General features: G+C 35.1%; 2 protein-coding genes and 1 pseudogene across 3 annotated transcripts; all 3 read right to left on the bottom strand.

The window, feature by feature from the left end:
* Positions 1–893: 893 nt before the first annotated feature.
* Positions 894–3,605, bottom strand: LOC136987254 (uncharacterized). Its single transcript, XM_067284962.1, has 6 exons — positions 3,574–3,605; positions 3,317–3,453; positions 2,063–2,186; positions 1,281–1,503; positions 1,046–1,219; positions 894–970 (listed from the first exon to the last, which is right to left on the bottom strand). The coding sequence occupies exons 1-4, from the start codon at positions 3,594–3,596 to the stop codon at positions 1,383–1,385; spliced, it is 405 nt and encodes a 134-aa protein (XP_067141063.1). The 5' UTR covers positions 3,597–3,605; the 3' UTR covers positions 894–970; positions 1,046–1,219; positions 1,281–1,382.
* A 2,346-nt stretch (positions 3,606–5,951) lies between these two features.
* LOC136987188 (ubiquitin-conjugating enzyme E2 H pseudogene) lies at positions 5,952–6,614 on the bottom strand (annotated as a pseudogene).
* A 2,971-nt stretch (positions 6,615–9,585) lies between these two features.
* Positions 9,586–18,817, bottom strand: LOC136987238 (chorion peroxidase-like). 2 transcript variants are annotated; one of them, XM_067284937.1, is made up of 14 exons: positions 18,706–18,817; positions 16,060–16,148; positions 13,651–13,766; positions 12,925–13,057; positions 12,502–12,728; positions 12,257–12,433; positions 12,030–12,179; positions 11,863–11,967; positions 11,682–11,780; positions 11,478–11,613; positions 10,855–11,415; positions 9,929–10,098; positions 9,754–9,847; positions 9,586–9,677 (listed from the first exon to the last, which is right to left on the bottom strand). In XM_067284937.1, the coding sequence occupies exons 2-14, from the start codon at positions 16,080–16,082 to the stop codon at positions 9,617–9,619; spliced, it is 2,052 nt and encodes a 683-aa protein (XP_067141038.1). In that variant the 5' UTR covers positions 16,083–16,148; positions 18,706–18,817; the 3' UTR covers positions 9,586–9,616. The 2 variants fall into 2 exon arrangements, with proteins under 2 accessions (XP_067141038.1, XP_067141039.1); XM_067284938.1 differs by having other exon boundaries at positions 11,911–11,967.
* Between the last annotated feature and the right edge of the window lie 4,966 nt (positions 18,818–23,783).

The raw sequence follows: 23,783 nt of genomic DNA, 5'->3' as shown, positions 1-23,783 counted from the left end.
TATACATACCTAGTACAAAAAATTCTTCAATTGTACGAATATACTTTTAAAGAAACTTATAATTAAGTATAACTTTGTGAAGAAACGTACATAAAAATAACAAAATATTCTTTACTTTTTAAATCTTAAAACAATCCACTTAGCGAAATAGCTCCCTACGAGTGGCTAATGAATGGAATCAGAGACGGTCCAGGGAGGTGTGTGCGTGCCAAATCCCGAGGGTGCCGATACCGGTCAATGTCAAATGCCTCTTTTGTCGCATCACTAGTATATATCAAAGGACGCCACAGGGTTGTTGTAGATTTTAAACGTTTCTTACCATAGCTGTAAAAATCTAAATACGTTAAACTTAACAGATTGTCCGTCGTTCGTTTTCTAACTAATTCGTTTTAGGACCAGTGTTCGCGGAAATTTCCAAAATTTACAACTTTTCGGTCACTCTCTATTGAACTGGAAAAATTTCTGTCTTTATTACATGTAATATTACGAAGAGAACAGACCCCACTGTATTGGGCAAGAGATTGGTTCGGTTAAGCTTCTGTTTAAGTAAAATTTCGGCTCTTTCATCGGGGTTTTATTTATGTTCCTAATTCCCTAATCGCTAAATTATTTAACTACTTCTTAAGTAAAAATAAGTCGAAACTAGTTACTTTGTACTTGGATATCTGTAGTCTTGAAAAAACATTGGAAAGACAATTTTTATGACAACCGATACATAAATCGTAAATTTAAGGAAAATAAATTCTACAGCTTATGTCCACGAGAAATCCCATGGACGTAAAGAACAATTACACCCATCAACGGGGTGCCCCAAACCAATCTTCTACAAGAAAATATTGCCCGGTTTAATCCGTCATCAGGCAGTAGCAAGTAATATCCGAAAAATCGGGATCGTTCGGAGGAATTTTAAGAGAAAAACAAGTCTCGTGAATGGGAGGACCTTCACAGCATTCAATTGCAGTAAGTGTGTCTATTTAGATAAAGAAACATTTTTATTAAATAGGTTTATTAAATTGATTAAATTTACTAAAATATTTTGCTTTACCCGATTTAGGTTGAGTGGTAAATAGCATGTCGTGATCGAGAAACTGTCCGAAACCCGAAAGCATTGCAGTATGAGTATGGCTATGTTTACCGTGAAGTGTTCTGTGAATTTTTAAAGTTATGTCTCTGGGTTCCGGCGTGGAGCATCCTCTACAAACCCTCGGCGAACTAACACCTCGAATGTAAAATATTTATTAGTAGTTGATTTAATTTATCCAAATTACACATTGCCTTACCATCGGCATAATCGGGGGGTAACAAACGATCGAAACAGGAGAATGTTCTTCCTTCGTTTGGCCTGTCTAAATGGTTGCAACTTCCATCGATTGTAGGATATTTTATATTGGTGCAGTCGACTGGTCTGTTGTCGACACATTGCTCGTGTAATTGCTTGGTGATTTCCATATTTTAAGGGGATATTGCCGTAGTAAATTTATATCGGATGAATCTAAATCATATCTTAACAAAATAAACAATAGTTTATTCAGTATTAAATACGGAAATTTAAGTTATTCTTGTTTAAAATTCATTTAAACATTTTCAAAATTAAAGAAAATATCCAGCTACGAGAAATTGTATGTGCTAATAACGTGTAAAATTGTCACTACTAGAAATATACACCACCCCCTTTAACTCACCACCTCGTCGACCTTTAGACACCAAAATTTAATGATATCAATCTCCCTACTACACAAAGCTCTCTGAAAAATTTCAGAAATTTTCGACAAAAAGCACAGGAGTTATTAAGCAGGGTTTCAAACAGGGTGAACAAAATCGTGCCCCCACACACACATTGACATCCATACATACAGGAAGAAAAACCCCAATTTTTTGCATTTCTCGACGTTTTAAGAAGCTCTGGGTCCAAAAATGTAAATATCTGGGTTCATTTTTTGACCGATCGCCATAATTTTGCTCCGTTATATATAACAGAGCCGGGAAAGTAATAAAGACAATAGAACACGAGGCATTTAATCAAAATTTAAACACTATAAATGAATATAATATATGAATCTACCTGGAAACGATATCACGTGTCATAATTTCAAGCATGGCTTGAACATCGTTACGTTTATACGCCGGACGCGTTTTTAATTGATGCCTTCCTTCAGCAGAAATAATGTAAGGATTCAAGTATTTTGCTGTAAACAATAGAAACAATAATAAATTTTCATTATTCCAGAAAAATAAACGAATATTTTAAATAAATATTAAAGAATAACGCGACAAAGCCGAAGAGGAACGGGAGCGAATTCTCAATCTCAATCATCCACGAGAAATCCCATGGACATAAAGAACAATTACACCCATCAACGGGGTGCCCCAAACCAATCTTCTACAAGAAAATATTGCCCGGTTTAATCCGTCATCAGGCAGTAGCAAACGGCATCAAGCGTTCGAAAAAGATATTTCAGAATTATTTGTCAAATCCTGCAAATTATGGATCAAAGAGTAGAAGGAGACGTCCTTCAAAGCTTACTCCACGAGATCGCGGGCGAATTGTTAATGCAGCCTCTAAATTCACCTCTAAATTCGGAACGATTTGGGTATTCGAGTAAATCGGGAAACCGTTCGAAGGGTTTTACGCAACACCAACAACGTTGTTAGGTCTCGAAAGAGAATTGCCAATGCTCTTAAGCCCACGTACGAAGCTGCCCGGCTCTATTTTGCTGGGAGTAATATGGCCACTCAATGGAATAAGGCAAGTCTTTTGTAGACCTGTAGAGAACGCTTGGGGAATGTTGGTTGGCCGAATTTATGACCAAAATCGTCAGTATGCCGACGTTGAACACTTAAAAAAAACAAGCAATGCTCGGAACTCCTTCGAGGCGTCGATCATAAAAAAAACCTTATTGATAGCGCGCCAAATGCATTTTCGATGTTATTAGTAAAGATGCGCAAATAAATTACTAAATTAAAATATTTTGTAGTATTTAATGCTCTTTGCATTCATTCACTAGTCAATTCTATACTTTTGCGGTGTTTAAAATCAGTTTTTTTTCATACAATTTCTGCTGTTTGCTGCGTATTCCTAACCTTGGTATAGTAAATTTGCAGCGGTTCTATACTTTTGTGGAGCACCTTATATGCCTAAATAATGTATAGCTCTGTAGCTCTTATTTAAACGTTAAACAGGCGGAGAAAATTCGGAAAAGATAAGGAATCTGCTAACTGTTCGGTGATTATAATATTATATGACTAAATCCCAAACGAAAAAAGGAATTTTTTTAAAACTAAATTACACAAAATAATATTTATAGAATAATTTTACCTTTGCTTTCAATTTCGCGTATTTTTTCCATCTCTAATTCGGCATTTCTTACCAATTCCCGTAGATAATCGTTGTCGATCAAGCTAAACAACTCTTCGATTTCACGAGCGGAGACAAAGATTACACACAAAGCCAAGCTGTAAATTACAGAAAAACTTGTCTGTAATATTCTAAATCGAGTATACTTTTATAATTCGGCGTAAAATCTAGAATTAAATAAGTTAAAAAGAAGGGAGAACGAAGAAACCGAGCCTTACCTAAGCGCAACGTTGAAGTACATGTTTACTAATAATTGGTAAACCAACATTTGCTCTATTAGATTATTTGCACATGTATTTATTCTGTACACAGATGCACAGATGTTCAGGCATTAATTTTAAAGAAATTGAACAAATAAAATATATTATTTTAAATTTGTTCTTTTGCAAATCTCGAATTTTATCGACCCCCGAACTGAAAAGAAGTCAATAGGGGCAAGTACATAAGGGGCATTTAATGCTATTAAATTTTGGAGTATGGAACTCGAAAGGGTAGACAATAGAGGGACAAGCTTCATATCTGGAGTGAGTTATTGGTACTTACAATATTTTAAAAAACTCATCTCTACCCTTAAAATTAAGTGTTCTTGCCTTTTTATAAAATTGCCGGGATGAAATTTTTAATCATATTTTTAATTTATTCAATTTAAAATATATCTTCTCTACCTCAAAATTAGTAGTGTCTTGCCCCTGTACATCACACTTTTCCTTTAACAATAGAGTAGTGCCTGTCATCGATCTAACTCTTTTCTCGAGATTAAGAAAAGGCAGACAAACAGACTGACAACAATGGGAATTTATAGGTCTATGAGATGTGCCAGCTGTTTTATTTCATTAGCTGTGAGATTTTAAGTGCTTTCGTGAATTTTAGAGTTTCGAGATAAATTATTTCCCTTCTTTCTCCAATTTTCTAAATTTTTTCTTTCCGTGAAAGGTCAAGAAGACGACCTTTTTCTCCTCCGATTTGTGCGGCACTTCCAAAAGTGACCTTTTTACCCTTTCAAATACGTCGCGAACGCCATACTCTACAGCGGACATCAACCAGATATCCTGGCCCGCCAGCAGACATAGGACCCGTCCCACCATAAGCCATAACAGTCACCTCCAGCCCGAAGACAAGAGTTCTACGTCCCACCCCTCCTAATTACCGATCTTGGAGCGTAAAGATACGCCCTATACAACGGTCTAAGAGGTATATTACAGTATACGTAGATTATAAACTCTCTCTCGCTCTCTCTCTCTCAACCCGAATAGTTCATAAGTTAGACTGGTATTACGAACGTTAATAACGAGCGGTCACGCGCCAAATAGAATTGTCGTGCTGACACAAGCAATTACTGTTGTTTTGGTATTTTATAGCTGTATTTTAGAATATTTGTAATTAGAACTGTATCTTCCATTTTTGTACTTTTTGTATATGTTTATCTGTCTATTAAATTAGTTCTATGTTTAATGCTGTCATCCTTGAGCCGACACCTTATCACCACCTCATCAACCCTCCCACCCTATTCTGCCCTCCTAAAGCCATCCACTGACGGAGAAGCCGGTAAGAGGGGTCAAGAACGCCGCTCAACCCCCTCGGTTCTCACATTAGCTGATTTACAATGTAATTTTAAGTTTTATTCTTTTTAAATTGGGAACAGCTGTTTAAAAACTCACTTCATATTGTAACATTAAAACAGAAGTTTTGACGGAAAAATTAGAATGTTTTCCGAGTTTTCATCGTGTATTTAGCATTCAAATAAAGGATAGTTTCACATAGAAGGCCTTTCTGAAAGGCTTCCTCGTTGGCAAATGGCCCAGGCTTGTGTTAGCTTAATCCCACTTATTACTTAGTATACCAACTCTAGTCGAAAATTATAAAATATGTGACTAAGAAACTGCACGCCCAGTGGCAAAAAAATTTCCACCCGAAAATACGATAATACGATTTTCATTTGATACGGTACAAATCAAATAATTTCTGTTATTTTTTTCATTAGAAATACTGAAATTATAGCGATTTTATAATGCCTAGTTTCTTTCCACCCACTCTGTATATTCAGCACACTGTGCGTGTGCTGAATATGCAGGTAGGGTGGAATAAGACTAGGCAGACGTTACATGTTTAAGCCAGAATACAATTTAATTAATCGAGAATTATCACTGAATTTATAACAAAGGTAGACACGGTAGATAATGTGAAAAATTTCTATCATTGTTTTATTGTGAAAGTGCCGAATCCTAAAATAAAAGGTCAGCGTTTTGATCATTTTTAACTTTGTGTAAATTTTTTAATAATCTATAATTGTTGTTTTAACGAAGATTTAGTTATATCTTCAAGCCAATTTGCTGTTACTTCTGAGTTGGACTGTGAAAAGGATGAAAAAAATAGACGTCGAAAAGAGTTATATTTTTTATGTAAGTCTTCTAAAGCTTCAAAGGATAGAAACGACAGTTTCTCAATAACGACAAATTTTAATAAGTCTTGTATTAAAATTTAAATGCAAAATAAAACTAACAGCAATATTATACACATTTATTTATTATACTTTATCATTTTAATTTTGATTTGTACGCGAAAGCCTATATTGCACTAAAAACCGATGTCTTTAATTTTATTCTACTAAATCATCATCAGAAATATCATTTAAACTTTGGCTGCTGCTAGTTTCTTCCTCTTCGTTTTCTTCATTAACATCAACAGAAATATCACTTAAACTTTGGCTGCTGCTAGTTTCTTCCTCTTCGTTTTCTTCATTAACATCAACAGAAATATCACTTAAACTTTGGCTGCTGCTAGTTTCTTCCTCTTCGTTTTCTTCATTAATTTCTTCATTAGCATATTTCTGGATAAATTCCTTTACCCTATTTATGTAATCTTGCGGAGAATTTGTATACAAATAAGCGGCCTCCACATTTAACGGATCGGAAGAGTTTGGATAAATTAAAAGTTGAGGCAAGAAAAACTCAAATATATTCGATAAATCGTATAAGGGTGTCCACGTTTGATTAATTACATCCATGCAAACTGTTCCCGATGCTTCATCAATGTTTGGATGGTAAATTTTATTCTCAAATCCAATCGAAGGCGACTTATATGAATAATCATCGGGCAAATACACATTAACTGTCCACACTCCTTCATAAAGTGATTCTTTCGGCCCATAAAATTTCACAGCCAGTTCATTTATTTTACCCGATTGTTTTACTTCGAATTTTCTATTTAGAAGCCTCATTATATCGTTTTTCATTCGGTTTATATTGTCTCCCGTAGCCATTTTAAAACAATTGGATTTATTTCTTTGTTATATATATTTCTTTGTTTTATTAAATTATTACGTTTAATTTTTATTATATTACATTTAAATATGCTCTCGTTGGCCAAAAAAAAAATTCTTAGTTGTAGAAAAGTCAACAAACTTTCTTTATTTTTCTGCAAAAAACACGTTTAAATTTTTTTATTTATGTCAAGCTTTTTTAAACAACTAATAGCATTGAACTCGGCGGACATAATCGATTGCAACTTCACAATTCTCATTATTCACTATTCAACAATTTAATTGATTTTAATCGCACACTACGATATATAGATTGGTCGGAAAATCAGAACTAATTGGTGCAGCATAATAGTTCAATCCACTGCCACCGGGATCGCTTCTAAACGCTCATCTTTAAACTAGCGTCAATCTATAGGCGCGTTGCCTGGTAAAGAGGCTTTAATACTGTTGAATAAGCAAGCCAATGGCATAACTCATTTCATTTGAAACGGGCTATATCACATAACCAATTTGTGTGTACCCACATTACCAGCAAAGTCTGAATTATAACAAACTCTGACATCACTTCCATTTTGATGTCTCAAAATTCTTTTAACAGTCTTCCAATATGTAATTCTTTGATTTGCTAAAATTCTGCTAACCCGACTTACAGCATACGTGATGTCCGGATCTGACAATATGGATGCAAACATTAAATTTCTTACAGCTTTATGATAAAATAGAAATGAAAAACATTCCCTACGTTTGCAGTCCAATCAAATGCACTGTCATTTGTCTGTCTGTTTGTTGTTCCTTAATCTAGAGAACGGAGTTAGATAGATGAAAATTGAGACTGGATATTAGGTCCAGTAGGCCCCGATTTAAAAAGCTCACTCTCCACTGAAATATCTTATTGAGAGAACACGTGTGCAAATAAAATGGTTTCTTAAATTAATGTACATTAAAGTTAATATTTGTTTTGTCTTATAATACGATGTTAAAAATTCTTATCATCATCCTTTTGTAGTTACATAAATAATCTTATGCTTGACATATTCCTATAAAATGATTTCATTTAGAGATAATACAGGTGCGTGTGTACAGTAAATGTTAATTTGTCTTCTGTATATTAATTGAAGGTAAGCTAGCATCTAGGATGACACCAGTAGGAGAACTTCCATTGACTGATACGGATCCAACACGTGATCAATGCAATTCAGATTATCCACGTTTCCTTACAGGTACTGTATATATATGTAAACTAAATATATTTCATAATAAAATATATATTTCAAAATGTAAATGTATTACTTATCTTCTGAAATATTTTACAATTAATGTAAAATAATTAAAATTGACATCACACAGAGCATTACATGCATGAATCCTAAAAAGGTAACACTAAAGACAGTACACGATATAAACCATGCCTTTCAACACTACGAAATTCCTCAATTGCCCTTTTTTCTCATAGGATAACGTGCACACAAGTACAAATAAAAAATAATACACCATTAAACAGTTCATAAAAGATACACATTATCAACCATTTTTTGACCAGGAAGTGGTCTACAGTAGGAATTCTAATGATTTTAAAAAGTTAGTTTTTGCGAATGTTTTATAAGGTCAGTAAGTGTATGGCTTTTGTACTTTTCGATTTAAGAAAATTTATGAGTAAATAATAATAATAAAATAAAATGCATGAACAAAAATTTCAGTGGAGTAGAATACAGTGATGGGGATGAAGTAATGCAACATATGTGCGATCTGCCAGTGGCGTAGCGAATATAACTGGGGCCCGACAATTTATTGGCGCCCCTCTCCCTCCTCTCGAAACACAGTCTGTCTTGGAGACCATTTGGGAGCCCCTCTGCGAGTGGCGCCCGGTGCATGATACACCCCCTTGCACCCTCTGGCTACGCCACTACGATCTGCTAAATGACTTCCTGGAAGACTTTCTATGAAAAAACTAATCGTATTTAGGTGTTAGATACGCGGAGAACACCCAGAAAACTCCACTTGGTGAGGTGCGAACCCGCGACCAGTGTTATGTGGTTTTATCCACGCTGCAATTAGCGTGTAATTCTCGTTTTGCAACGTTTTGCTCGAGTTATTTTGCTGTAAATTCCTTTTGTTTTTCATTTTCCTGTTCTTTTTCGGCTTCTCGTTTTCTGTTTTGTGCGCCTTATAACTTATCTCTCTTCATTTTTAATGTGCACAATATATTGTACTATCGTGAACAACCTTAAGTAATCCTCTTAAAAAACGAGTTCAACAAAATTTATTTTTAAAAAAATATATACTATATTATATTATAATAAGTATATATTTTTTCTTGTTCTTGTATCCTAACGTAACGTTAGGATACAAGAATTCTCTACTCGCACCATTATATATTATTATTTTGCCTTTTAACTAGTGTATACAGTATAAACTCACAAAATCTTTGGTTAATGTTACCTATGGTTCCAAGATGGCGGCTCGTCTCTGATTCTAGCAAATAGAAGAAGGGAAACAGTGGGGACGCACGTTCTAACCTAACCTATTCTAATAAATTACCGTAATTATTAGCAACAAAATTATTAGAATAGGTTAGGCTAGGTTAGAACGTGCGTCCCCACTGTTTCCTTGCTGGAATCAGATAGAGCCGCCATCTTGTAACCATAGGTAACATTAACTAAATCTTTTTAATTGGTGTAAATAGCTTGTAAAATCACTCATTTACTCAACACGAAATATTCTAGTTGTGGTACGAACTGTATTTACAATTCTCACTTCATAAATCAAACATACAAGACAAGACTTAAAGCGGGGTAGGGTCTAATTTCTCGTCACTCTAAGCTATAAATTATATAGAGATGTTCCTTCTCCACCGAATGATATAAAATTTAAAATTGTAAAACTTTTAGTACCCGTTTCGAGCATTAAAATGATCTTAAAACAGCTTTAAAATGAGAAGAAGAAATTGCGAAGTGGAAGTAAATATTTTAATTTTTAAATTAATTATATATCAATTTACTTCTTCATTCTTTCCAATGTAAAAAGTTTATGGGTTTTAAATGGCTACACGGCACAATAGGACTCCTGAAAGTTAAAATATTTAATCAATAAGATTAAGAAATGGTAATTTAATGGTAAAAAGTAATCATTATATACTTACTGAGGAACCATGGCATCGATAGTTATCTCGTTAATTTCTGTTGTTGCACATATAATGTTACTCAGAAATACCTCTCGAATGGCTGCCTTTTGAGCTAGATAGAAATCGATACTGATCGTTAATATTAACGAATTTAAAGTATTAATAATATCTGAGATTATTAAAGTCCGTTTACCTAAAGTAAACGATCCGGTTTCGTCTCGGTGAGTGTAAAAATATCTATCTCCAAATTTCAGTTCAAAAAACTGCTTGGCTATTAAATGCGCTGCTGTGGGTCCTACCAGAGATTCTTTTAAATGTTCTTCGCATAGTAAACCGACAAACAGATCGACGTCTTCAATCTTACTATAAGTAAAATTTTTATTTATATGTATATATAATTTTTGAAAAAAAAACCATATGGGATAAATATAATTTTTTAAATATATTTTTAGACGGTTTATGTATGGGTATAACGAGTAAAATCGTCATTAAGTCTGATTCTATTAGAGATAAACACGACTCCCATTATCTCTCCACTCCCTCGACCTTTAACTACCAAAACTTAATAGCATCATACCCCATAATGTACAAATCTCCCTGCAAAATTTCAGAAATTTTCGACAAAAGCACGCCTCAGCAAAGGGTTGATCTGAGGGTTTTCCGTGTTTTCTTCGTGTCTAACACCTAAATAGGTGCCAGTCTCTCTTAGAAATTCCTCCTGGGAGGAATCCTCCTTTGGCACTTTGCCCATGTTTTAAGTTGCATCGTTCCAATTTATGGTACTCCCATGCAGTGGCGTAGCGACGGGGGTGCAAGGGGTGTATCATGCACCGGGCGCCACTCTCAGAGGGGCGCCCAAATGGTCTTAAAGACAAACTATATGTGTTTTGGAGGGGGAGGGGGCGCCAGTTATGTTCGCTACGCCATTGCTCCCATGGTATAAAGCTCATTGAAATTGAGAGGAAACATTATAATACAAAGATTTGAATGATGGTTGAGCAAGATTTGTATACCCCGTTCGTCCATTTACAGTAAAAAATTAAACTTGTAGGTTCTGGAGTAATCTGCAATAACCATATGATTAAGATTAAATATGCACACTAATTAAGTAGTACTTACTTATCGTATAAAACTTGTAGTTCCTCCGCAGTCCTCCTATTCATCAGGCCATATTTATGCAGATGATCGAAGTCATCAATTCGGAAATTGTGAGTTTTCTCTACGTAAAATTTATATCCTGGTAATCCATGATCTCTTCCTCTTTGTATGTTTATTGTTGGCAAGTCTAGTCCCACGGTATCGTTTTCGCTTTGAAACAAATGTCTCGCCACTGAATTAGCCACAAATCTGTCAAAAGAATCCTGAAATTGTAATGTAGACCCTCGTATCAAGTCTTCTAATCTTCCTTGATAAAATGGCACTGGGTTAAAGAATGTATCTTTTAATAAAAACTGTCCGACTTTTCCATCCTCCGAAAGTGTCAGAAACGTATCGGGAATGGTGCTGTGCCCAAATCTGAATGATGCAGTTACGAAATAATTAAACAACGATAGAGATAATCTACTGTCGTATCTCGTGTTATCCTCATCTAGATGATACTTCCTCATAATCATTGGTCCTAACAGCAAAGGAAGGTACTCTTCATAGGTAATGTGTTGCATACACGCTCCTACGAATCTTCTGTAATACGATATAATCTTAAATATATAATTTATACATGAAAATTTTATTAATTGTTTTACCTTGTTTCCATGTATATCCTGTCTCCATCCCACATTGGATTCAATCTTCTTAGATGCCGTGCAACGTAGTTATGAAATCTCAAAAACATTATATGGAAGGTCGTTAATAATAAGTTTTGATTTACCCTGAAATCGCCTTTCAAAATAGATACTAATTAGCATTTTTCTTTGTTACATATTGCTTAGATAATAATTTAGTAGTACCCATTTGAAAGCTTGGAAATCCCGGGTGACTCCCCTGTGTTTGTAGACTTGGTAACGGAAGATCTCCCGCTCCTGGTATCCACTTAGTTGCTAATTCTCCTATAAAAATGTACGACATACAAATCCTATAAAAATATTTAATTTCTCGGCTCCTTCGTAACAGTAACGACTTTAAAACTACCGTTTCCAGATAAGTTTCGAAGAGACATAGCAATTTCATCTGAAGTACCATATACTTGGGAGCAATCTATTGCAGAAGGCAATGTATTCATTTGTTCTCTCCATCCTAAAATCAAATAATTAAACTCATAATTATGCAATTGATTAATTGCATAACTCTATATTTACCTAAATTGCATGTGGGACATGCAGAATCTCTAACAAAATTTAAGCAAGATCTATGGCTGAAATCGGGATCATCCGAACGAATTTGTAATGGGAAGCATTGATGATGGATAGGAGCATCGAGTCGACAGCAATTAAGCAACGTTCTATTACCTGTTGTAAAGAAAAACCCCTTTCTTTAATGAAAAGCGCTGTATTTTACGATTTAAAGTGAAAAATGACCTACTAACCCAATCGAAAGAGCGAGGTAAATTCCAAATCGTGATCGAGGAATTGCCCATAGCTCATGTGCAACGAGTTGACACTTGTCGTCACCGTGTTTAAATGGCGCATTCTGTGCAGTTTACGCGTTATAATTCTTGCATCCGGTAGCACATTTTCTACGCCAGCTCTTGGTTCCTTCACTCCTAAAATTAATAATTTAATTCGGTTTGGTTTATACAATTTAATTCGATACGCTAATATAAAAACAAACCATCCGCATAATCGGGCCTTAATAATCTTCTGTAACACGTAAACGTTCTTCCATCGTCGGGCCTTTCGAGATTATTGCAGCTTCCATCAAAATTTCGGAACTTGCTGTCGTGGCAATCTGTAGGCCTGCTTCTGTCATATAGACATTGCTTTTGAATTTCTTTAACCTCTTGGCTTTCCCATTCTAAATTTTCTAGTACATCCACGTCTGACTTTTTGATTTTCAACCTGGAAAATAATGCAACACAACATAAGGGCGATCTGCCAGTGCTCCAGGAAGGACTTTCTATGGATTGGAATGATGGGATAAGTTAACAAAGACAAGTGTAAGATCTGCCAGGGAGGTGCCTCCCAGGAGGACATTCTATGGTTCCTATTTAGGTGTTAAAATATGTAAATAAGATTTAAAAACAATATAAAATACCTCGATATTTTTTCTGAAGCTATTGCTTCTAATAAATATTGAGTATTGCTGAAGCAATTGCTCAGTCCACAAGGAATATGAACGTTCATCATTTGATGCGCTCTCTCTGAATTACTAAGGCGAATGTTATTTCCTAGAAACAAAACAAAAAATATATTTTTTAAAATTTATTTAGGAAAAAAATGTCAAATGTTTTCTAGAAAAGCTCAAGAGAAAGTATTATAATGGAAAGAAAACGAAGACAATTCGTATGGTTTGAACGTGCACCAGTAGCGTAACTAGAACCGGTAGTAGGGGGCGAAGTAGAACGTGAAAGCGTATATTCTACTCCCGTACAACTGTGGATGTAGCCACTAGAGCTGTGAATGAAGAGAAAACTCTTAAATGTAGGCCTACGTACACGTGTAAGTGCGTTGGCTGCATTCAAGTCCCTACCCTGTACTTACTTATTTATAAACGGAAGGGGTTCCCTTCTTGGTTACGCTACTTCAAATCATACAATATTGTTCGGAATAATGAGAGATATACTTAGAACGGAACCCCAGACAGAAAATTATAAGGGGATGTCAAAACATTCTGTACCTCTATAAATGTTACATTTATAATTAATTAAAACGATAAAGAAGATATTTAATTACATTTAAACCATGTTAATTTCTTCACATTACGAGGAAATGAATAATTAATCATACGAGGAAAGATATATTTGAACAAAAGGTGAATTACCTGCTTGTTCCAATTTCTCATTTAATCTGACATAATTCCTAATTTTTTCTTTGGATCGCTTTACGTAGTCAAATTCAGTATTTGCATGAATTAGGAAGATGTTTAATATAAATAACCTATATAAATAATAATAGAAAGATATTGTAACAAGTTAAAGTACATTTCCATATTGTTTTTAATTTAAATATATAAAAATTAAAATACTATTGTCGTGGGTTCGCCCCGTTAGGTCATAAGCTAGCTTAGGGCCTCACATTGTTACATGCACCATTTGGTGAATGAGAAGAGCCTGTTACACCTTATAGTTTAGGGCCACAACAAGTCGCTATATCGGGGTTTGACTGTACTTGAGGCATTTTCATCAGTTGTTAATGCGGACATTATACTTAATAATATATGCTGTTCATCAATGAGTACGAGTATAAATGAGAGAAAAAGTTGAGATAATGTGCATTTTTACGTCAGTTTTACAATAATAAATGGTAAAGAATGATGTCAAATTTACGTAACTATCTCATTAATGACGTAACTACAATGGTACAAGTGGTACGGCCTCACTAAAGCCGAACTCTACGGTGACCTCGACAGAGATAAAAGGAATACGATTACTTAACAGCACCCTAATCGAGTGCGCGTTTGCTTGTCTATTCTAAATATTATCTAAAATATCCCCGAAAAAAATTCTAGTAAAGATCTAGTAAACTGGCATCAAGGCTGTAAGCTATAATACAACAGGCCCTTCCTCCCTACCGAGGCCCTAAGCTGCGGCTTGTTAAGCTTATTAGTGGTTTAAAAAAAACCCCTAAACACTGGGTTCGCGCCTCATCAATGGATTGCCACGTGGAGTGTTTGGGTTTTCTTTGCCGAATATGGCCCGAATATAGCCAATTTTCCATAGAAAGAGGCATAACCTCACATAAACTCTTTTCTCAAGATTAATTGATCTATCCCATAACATATACGAGGCCCTTTTCTTCCATCGAATAATAATAAAATTTAAAAGTGTCAGGTCCTAATCTTTAACTTCGATGTTTGAGGCCTTCATTTTTAAACCCCGAATAGATTTAATAGATTTATTCAAAAATTAAATCAAAATTTTGTAAATTTTTTCTATTGTCTAAGGCCTTCTGGGCATAAATTTCTTCTCTAAAAAGATCGTGGCGATTAAAATCCATTAAACTTCAACTCTCCTTAATATTCAATGCGTGAGAAAAGGCATTGTTGTATGTAAAACAATAGGTTATCACCAGAACAATGAGAGATTTTGATTGATATACACGTGTCTGGGGTATCTCGAGCACGATTTGACGGGGAGCTGATGATTATTTATTTAAAATATAACTAAGAAAAGTTACAAAAACTCTTCTAATATCAAAAAAAAACCTCAAAATTACGCCTCATCCATGTCTTATGCTGTTATAATCTCTTCTATTAAAGTTCAGTGTGGAGAAATAGTGGGCACCATCACTAATTTTTACTTTTTGCTGTTAAACATAACAGAGGAATCGATCAAGAAAATGACCCTTCCCAAGATTTTTACGTTTTTTTTACTCTGAGGACCTCGAAACGTCGAAAATTCGGGTGTTTTTTCCCCTGTATATATGGGTGCTGTTGCGGGGGTGCACGATTTTGTTCACCCAATTTAAAGCTTAATCCCTCCTGTTCCTTTTGTCAAAAATCTCTGAAATTTTGCGGAGATGTTTGTGTATCGTGAGGGTTAATACTGTTAAATTTTCGTAGTTAAATGTCGAGGGGGTGAAGAGATAGAGGGAGTCACGTGTCGTATCTCGATTTGTCTTGTCTCTTCCCTCGAAATTAAGCTTTTTATATATTATTAATTATAAAAGGACAAAGTTTTTTTTAAAATAAAATCGTGTAACAGATGGCGCCACACGCAATTTTAACACCGGCCGGGAAAGTTACGCAACTCTAGATTTTTCTCCTTTTTTTAAATAATACTTTAAAAATTAATTATAAAAACTTAAAATTTACCTTATACAGAAGAAATTCGCTTACGTTTTAACAGAATTTACCTCGAATTACAGCAGCGATCGTGCTTAGATGCTCACCTCAACTAGTTATCAAGTAGGCCTACGTACGCATAATAACCAATCAATCAATCAATGAAAGCATTTCCTGAATTAGTACGTCAGTTTGTCTGTTCTGGTTACTTTGCTAAAAATAATTTTATTTTTCACTCTTTTCTATTATTTATCGTTCGATTTTCTAACCCGAAAAGACGAACCTGGTCCAAATCTAAATCGGGAATCTCGCATCGAGCCGATAAGAAATTCAAATTTGTGTCATAAAAAAACTTTAAGGGCTTACTAAACAAGTTTCCAAATAATTAAAATTCACGTTTCTATCCGATAAATTAAGTAAAAGTCAATTTTATGAATAAATACTTACTTAAACAAGGCATCAAGTTCCATCTTTTTCCAGGTGTTCTTTCCTTATAGTTTGATCTTTGAACGCTGTTTTAACGTGCAGAAAACATTCTAAAAATAAAAAATATGCATAAATTATTAGAAATTATACATTTAATTTCTATATTTATACCGAATTAAAGGATTTTCGACAAGAATAAACTGAATATTTTTACTAGAAGAGCGAGTATACGGGCCCTGTATACGCGACTTCAAACTTTAATAACTTTAAACGTATACTGTATAGAAACAAGCTGTAAGCGTCATATAAAAGCTTAATTTAATAAGTTAATTCTGTAAAATTTTCGTTAGTTAATTATAATTAGAACGCCGTTAATCAATTAAAAACTCTCGACAATTTCAAGCCGTAAAACTCATACAAACAATAAGAATTAAACTGTTCAGCCGTAAAAACTGTAAAATTCTACCCTTAAATCACACCAAAGTATTGTTATTTATTGTTTAAAGCGTCACGTGGTTAATTGGGTATCGTTTAGTTTAAATAAATATCATTTAAATTGTTAAATCGGCCTGTAAACAATACAGCGTTATGTATTGAGCTAGTGTTCAAGTAACATGATACGTGTATTGTCTTGTGTTAACGTCTATCATTGTTTAGACAAACACGTAGATACGACTTTATATTTAAACTATTGTTAAATTGAATTTTTCAATTGTCTTCTAGTTAATTTGAAAATTATATTTTTAGCCCACAATATTTTTAATTTGTAACTCGATTTCGTATCCACATTTACAATTAAAATGATAGAATTTAATTATTTAAATAATGCCAGTACGGGGGAGGGTTGGAAATTTGCAACCTTAAGGATGCAAGAGGCCTTTCTGGGGCTTCTAGCGAAGCTCAATAAGACATAAAGTGGTAAAATTTATGAAATTTTTCGGGTTAAGTAAGCTTATATAATTGCCGAAACCACTAAACACTGGGGTCGTGGGTTCGCACCTCACCAACAGGCTGGCCGCGTGAAGTTTCCCGGGTTTTCTTCACCTGGATAACACTTAAACAGGGCCCAATCAGATGGCGAAAAGGACAATTGTCCGGGGCAACCACTAACAAGGGGCCCAAATTAAATCTTTTATAAGGCAATTTTCCCCCAAAATTTCCCTCAAAGAAAAACGTCTGAAGTCAACGTTGTACGTGGAGCCCTCTAATTCAAACTTTCCTGGCCGCCCATGAACCTATAATGGGCCGTTTTGGACAGGTTTTACTGTACACATTTTTTATGTAGGCCTACAGTCGAACCTGCAATAACGGCCAACTGTAAACGGTGGCCTCTTTTCATTTTCTAAACAAAAATCCGTACAAAATAACCTCCAAACAACGACAGTCTTTATGTCGTCAGTGTCCGTTGTTCACAGGTTTGATTGTATTTATAAAAATTCGTTGAACAGTTTTAAAATGCGCATAAGTTTTTAGATAAAAATGCTTAATAAGAATATTAACTAAAACAGGGCCTAAAAAAGCCGAATTTTGACTCGTTAAGGCCCCGAAATTGTAACTTATAAGAGGCCTTTCCTTTACTAAATAATTTGAGGATTCTAAACACTGTATTTTTCCGTTTAGAATTATAAAAATTTTAATTACAAAGAATTTAAAAAACTTAATTTTATTTAATACAAACCTTGAATACATCATTAAAATTTTAATTAAAATTAAAATAGAATAATTTAATTACGTTTATTATGTCATTATTTTGAACTTAATCGAGTAACATGAAACTTTTAACCTTTTTGTCAACGGCCACCTCCCAACAGCGGCCATTTTTCCAGGTACTTTTCACGTATTAATGTATGCAACTTACAAGATAACCTCTAAACAACGATCACTTTTTATGCCCCCCGTCGGCGGCCGTTATTGAGAGGTTTGGCCGTATTTAAAGTAATTTATTTTTTTATCAATATTTACATTTAAATTTATTTAACTCGCCATATTTTTTTGTGATCGGAAAATCTCTATCGATAACGTTAATGTTATTAACCTTAAGTGTGAAGTAGAAAAACAAATATGGAGGAAATTAGTTTTATTTTTAGATTTTTAACTCTCTTTATACAAAAATTCGAAAAAAATATTTATATTTTATTAATTATTTTATAAAATAAATACAGCCGAACCTCCAAGCAGCAGCCACCTCTAAACGGCGGCCATTTTTTTCACAAATTTTATGTTTTTATCAAATAAATAAATAAATAGTTGATGCGAAGTGGCCGTTTTTTAAAGGTTAATTAATTAATATATATACAAAATAACCTTCAAACAGCTGCCATTTTTGTCAGAAACTTTGTATTTTTGTTAAGCTGCTCTTTAGAAGTGTCTGTTGTTTAAAGGTTATTTTAACAACGGCCACCTCCCACAATAGCGACTTACTGGCTTTTTTTAAGCAAAAATGCATTCAAAATAACCTGCGAACAACGGCCATTTTTATGTTTCCGCCGCTAGCCGTTATTCAGAGGGTTTTTCATTAAAGTTTAAGCTCTTTATCTAGTATAAATTTTAATAATTTAATTAAATTTTTCCCACTTTCTTCGCTTAATTACACCTTTGTCAATCACAAGGAAGAATGCGGCATACAGTAACGGAAATTAGCATAAATTACTATAAAAATATACTTACGTCGAGCACCATAGAATGTCAAACTCTCATAGACTCACCATTATTTATAGGTGTTGCTAAGAAGTTACCTTGATCGACACTTGTCAAGGTGCAACTTCCTTCAAAGTTCTCGTACATCTCCTCCCATTGGTTAATTCCAAAAATAAAACTACCCGTAAAGTCTAGACGTTACCCGTTCTAGTTTTAAATTCTCGCGTGATATTTAAATTTAAATTATTTAAATAACTTCTATTCTTTGTGTTTAAATGATATTTAACCCTTACGAAACGAGAGGGGAGCGACATCTGTGACGTAACTAACTCTTATCCTGTGAATTTCTAGCTTTAAAACATGCTGGGCATTACTGAAATGTGGGGGTGTTTTTTATAAGTAAATCCTAGTTTTATTATCTGTAATTTTATTGGAGCGTGGTGCTGTGTGTGAAGTTCTTGATGGGTGCCATACTTTACGGTTTAACCGTAAATTTGTTGGTTTAACGTTAGGGGCTAGTTTTCCATGGAAATCTTCCCGGGGAACTCTTTAAAATTATCCTGAAGATCGCTTTCAGAATGACTAAACAGAACCAGGTCATCGGTAAACATTATCCAAGCTATTCTAGTTTGCAAAAGCAACACTCGTGCAGCACTTTGCATCCTCTCTTTAAGTGCTTAAAGAAGACCAGAGAGGTGCCTCAATAGTTAAAGCATTCATCTCTTTTTCTTATTAGATGGGGATTATAAATCCCCCAGTTTGCTATCGCTTTGGTGTCTTCCCACAAATTCGTGCTAACTCACAAACACGAGTTAACCGAGGTATGCCATCGGTGTTATTTAAGCAAGATTCATTTGGCCTTTGAAGTTTCGAAGTGCAAGAAGCTCTGCTTTTCCCTTCACTCGAATGTCCAGTACTTTATGGAAAAGATCTACAGTAATCTATCATAGACATGCTGAAGAAGTTCAATAATTTTGACCCGCTGGCGTTTATATCGGAGAGACCCTTCCTTCTATTTAGAGCAGGCAATGTGTGCATTGAAACCACTCATCAACAAGATGGATTCCGTGTTTTGCTGCTAAAAGTCTCTCATCCATTTCATCCAACCTTTCTTGAATGGAGGTATCATCCGCTTCATTGGATACAAACACCTGAACGAGCCATTTTTCTGGTGTTAGAGCTTAAGTTTTAGAATATAAATTCTTCCTCCTAAATGTACTCATGCAAAGACTGTCGGTTCTTATAAAATTTTGAAAATTTTCAAAATTTCAGTATTTTTATTTGTTTTGTTTTTATTAAGTTATGGCAACGCAACACTTGGGCGATCTGCCTAGTGGGGGTGCCTTCAGAGAGGTCTTTTTAAGGATTACTAGCCCCTATTCAGGCGTTACAGACATGGAGAAAACCCAAATGGCCAGCCCGTCCTTGCGAGACGTGAACCCGCGACCGAACTCCCGGTGTTTAGAGAACGGAACCGCTTGACCACTGGTGGGCCTCAAAATTTCCGTGAAAATGTGGTGACCTCAGGAAATGTTCATAAGCCATCCCGTATATGCTGAGCCTCGTCTTTCACTATCGGGCATGGCTGAATCCACGATTAGCTTTGATTGAAGGGATCTCTTAGTGCCCACGAGGCAGAAAGAGTAAAAAGAAGTCATTGTTAATTAATCCAATAGTTATCAAAGCTCGGCCCATTAGTGTCCGGGTGAATAAAACCCCTGAAGACTGATTGCGGGTTCGCGCCTGACCAACAGGCTGGCCACGTGTACTTCTTCGGGTTTTCTTCACGTGTGTAATAATCTAAATAAAACCAGTTACTCATAGAAATTTAATTAAATATGCTAAAGAATATTTATAAAAATTTTCTTGAAATTTATTTTTAGAAAAAGAAAATGAAAAGAATTCGTAATTTTTGAATAATTGAATCGTGTGTATCGGTTTTGATTGGTATTAAAAGACAATCTCCTGTATAATTGGAGTATAAAAATAATTTTGAAGATTAATTTTCATTTCATGCTGTAAATCCAATTGAAAATTAAAACCGTAAAATTAAGAAAATCAAATTTTTATTTAAATAAATCATTTTGTTTCATCCCAAAAACAGTGGCGTAGCGAGGAGGGTGCAAGGGGGTGTATCATGCACCGGGCGCCACTCGCAGAGGGGCGCCCAAATGGTCTCCAAGACAAACTATATGTGTTTCTGGAGGGGGAGAGAGGCGCCAGTTATGTTCGCTACGCCACTGTCTCAAAATATCTGCCGTGTGCCCTAAGAGGGACCTTTTTTCAGGCGTCGTGTAGAAAAGACCCACAATGAGGAGGTTGTTTGTGTGTTTATTTGTATAAGGCAACGCAATGCGTTGGCAATCTTCCAAGGCAGATTTTATGGCCCTTTTTTATGCCCATCGAGAATTTCACTAGATCTATAATGGAGCGGCGGGATGGTGAGTGACAGGGCCGGACAGAACCGAATCAATCCAGCCCTGAAAATTTCTTAATCTATTTAAATTCATATCTAAATTGTCTTCATAAACCGTCTCAGCACCCACAGGACAAAAAATAAAAATAAATAAAAACAAACGGATAGATTCCAAACCTAAGAAGGTCAGGACACGCGTGACCTACTTCTCGAGCCGCCATTTTGGAGTATCTTGAGTCGCATGTTTTAAGCAAACTTGTACGAGCAGTCAGTTTTATACGACATTAATTAAACTAAAATTGCATAAATCCAGCAATTTCCAGTCAAAATTATAATAATAATTTCGGATGATTATGCATCCCCAATTTTATGCAACTTTTCGATCAAATAGTTTAAAAGAAACAATCATCCGCATCACTCGCTGTCGTGAATGAAACTAATTAAACAGGTGGTAAAACTGATGCAATTACGTATATAAGCACTTCGTAAAGTAATGCAATAACATAAGTTATCCAAAATTTCATTTTAAAGCATTTACCAATACAATATTAATGCATTAAAAAATAAATACTGGACTAACGTTTAATTAATGAACATTTTTGGCTTTACAAAGGCTTAAACGTCATATTTTCCTAATTATATAAAATTTAATCAAAAAGGATAATATTAAACACAATTTGATGATATTTTTAACAGAGCTTATCGGAGACATAACTTCTTTCTCTGTAAACACACAAGATACAAATATAATAAAATACTTTTTAAAATTCTATTGGATGTTTTCTATGACATCAGCAGGTTTTTTCATTTTTTATTCAGTAAAACTTTTTCTCATACGTCTTTATCGGTCCCCTCTCATTTTAATAGCATAAAAATCATAAATATTATGTTATATTTGAACAGATGCGGTGAGTTAGCTCCCCTCCGGCTTTAGACTGCGGGTGTAAAATTTCACGCCTTGTTAAATGAAATAACACTTTCTGCAGCTATATTTATCAAATAAAATCATTTTTTAACGATTATTTTTAACTTTTTAATGTTAGATTGGTATTTAAGTGGAAATAATTAATTAATATAAAAAAATAAAATTCTTAGAGGATTTTTGGGTACTATAGATTACTATCTATGGAATTTCGGGACTTTGAGTATATATCTGAACTGACGGGACCGAGACGAGTTCAACGATACCCTATTTTTGGACCGGAGACGAAAAATTAAAAAGTTATCATACTTTTTTCGGCGATCGCGCGATGATAGGGAGTCGCGTCGCTCTCTCCGCTAAGTCGGCATCGCTATCGCGATCGGGAGTCCCGTCGCTTGCCGTTAAAATTGCCTTTAGTAGACGTTTCCCCCCTTTTTTTACTTTGTTCAAGAACTACCGTGAATCGATCACTAGTTTAGCACATGGCGGCGTGTGGTGGCGCCCATACGAGAGGTCAGTCGGGCCGCCATGTTCGCTGCCATAAGTAACATTAACCGAAATGGCGATCGCGCGATGATCGGAAGTCGCGTCGCTCTCTCCGCTCTCGTATCGCGTGTTTAACCCTACTGGAGATGACCGTAATCCGACGTCATGGTTTGCAGACTTTACCGCAAGATGGCAGTACTAGCAACTATGGTGCCGTCTTTATGAGAGCATTAAAAAAGTATGGTAAGTGAAAAAGTATGATAACTTTTTTATTTTTCGTCTCCGGTCCAAAAATAGGGTATCGTTGAACTCGTCTCGGTCCCGTCAGTTCAGATATATACTCAAAGTCCCGAAATTCCATAGATAGTAATCTATAGTACACCCGGATTTTTTCCCCATTAGGGATTGCAGGAAAAGGCCCAAGGAGTTAAAAAAACAATTCCTAGTTATTTCGTACGGTTTTGAGTTATTTTTCTACGTGAGACTTTTTTCTATGCGGTGGATAGGGACCGCATAAAAAAATACTTTTTAATTGTGTTGCGAAAACTATTTTTTATAGCCACTCGTGAAGTTTTGTGCGATTTTTTTATACGTTTTCTTTTATGCGGTCCCTATCCACCGCACAAAAACAGGTTTGAGTGTACAGTACATCTCAAAGACAGTACCTATAGAAAAATACATAATATACACTACTCTCACATAGTTTAGAATGTTCAGTTGGCTGCCACTTATCTTGTCAGCTGTTCTGCACCCATTTCGCTTTCCTCTGCTTATCTGCAGGAAATCTAAACAATCGAAGGTCGGTAAACTTATTTTTACAATTAGGTGCCACAGAATAACCCATTGTTTAACATTCTGAATACGTATATACGTAATATTAGTCGACTCACGCAGGGACCGCGTATGGTGATCTTTATCGATATGCCCCAACATGGCCGCTGCCGCATAGAATCTTGGGAGCGTGTCCTGACCTTCTTATACAGACCTTCTTGGGTACGTTCGTTAAGTCAAACGAGTTAAACGAGAATGACGTCATCGTTATTCTTGTTTCGTGAGACTTTTCGAACGATTCGTTATAACTAAATGGCTGTTTCTAAAATCGAAGATATGAATGTTGCTAGTGCAGCCTTATCCAAAATATTTTTCTTAGGTTGCTTCGGATGGACAGTTATTTCAATCATTTCACCTTTTAATTCACAATTTAAACACTCGAGTAGATCTAGAAACATCGATATCGTCGGGCGCCATTTTCTTAACGAAGTAAACTAACTCTTTCCTTCGTGA

The sequence above is a fragment of the Centruroides vittatus genome, unplaced genomic scaffold (genome assembly GCF_030686945.1).
Source record: "Centruroides vittatus isolate TY-2023 unplaced genomic scaffold, ASM3068694v2 scaffold_149, whole genome shotgun sequence".
In the NCBI taxonomy this organism is placed as follows: domain Eukaryota; kingdom Metazoa; phylum Arthropoda; class Arachnida; order Scorpiones; family Buthidae; genus Centruroides; species Centruroides vittatus.
Note: the sequence above shows the minus strand (reverse complement) of the source record. Positions and strands in the feature narration are given on the sequence as shown.

Coding starts and splice junctions, on each gene's coding strand:
- LOC136987254 (XM_067284962.1), bottom strand. CDS start 3,596: ATGTACTTCAACGTTGCGCTTAG. Junction 3,454..3,573: donor TACTTCAACGTTGCGCTTAG/GTAAGGCTCGGT, acceptor TGTAATTTACAG/CTTGGCTTTGTGTGTAATCT. Junction 1,504..2,062: donor ACACGTGATATCGTTTCCAG/GTAGATTCATAT, acceptor TATTTTGTTAAG/ATATGATTTAGATTCATCCG.
- LOC136987238 (XM_067284937.1), bottom strand. CDS start 16,082: ATGGAACTTGATGCCTTGTTTAA. Junction 13,767..16,059: donor GAACTTGATGCCTTGTTTAA/GTAAGTATTTAT, acceptor TTATTTATATAG/GTTATTTATATTAAACATCT. Junction 11,614..11,681: donor ATTTCCAAGCTTTCAAATGG/GTACTACTAAAT, acceptor CTATTTTGAAAG/GCGATTTCAGGGTAAATCAA.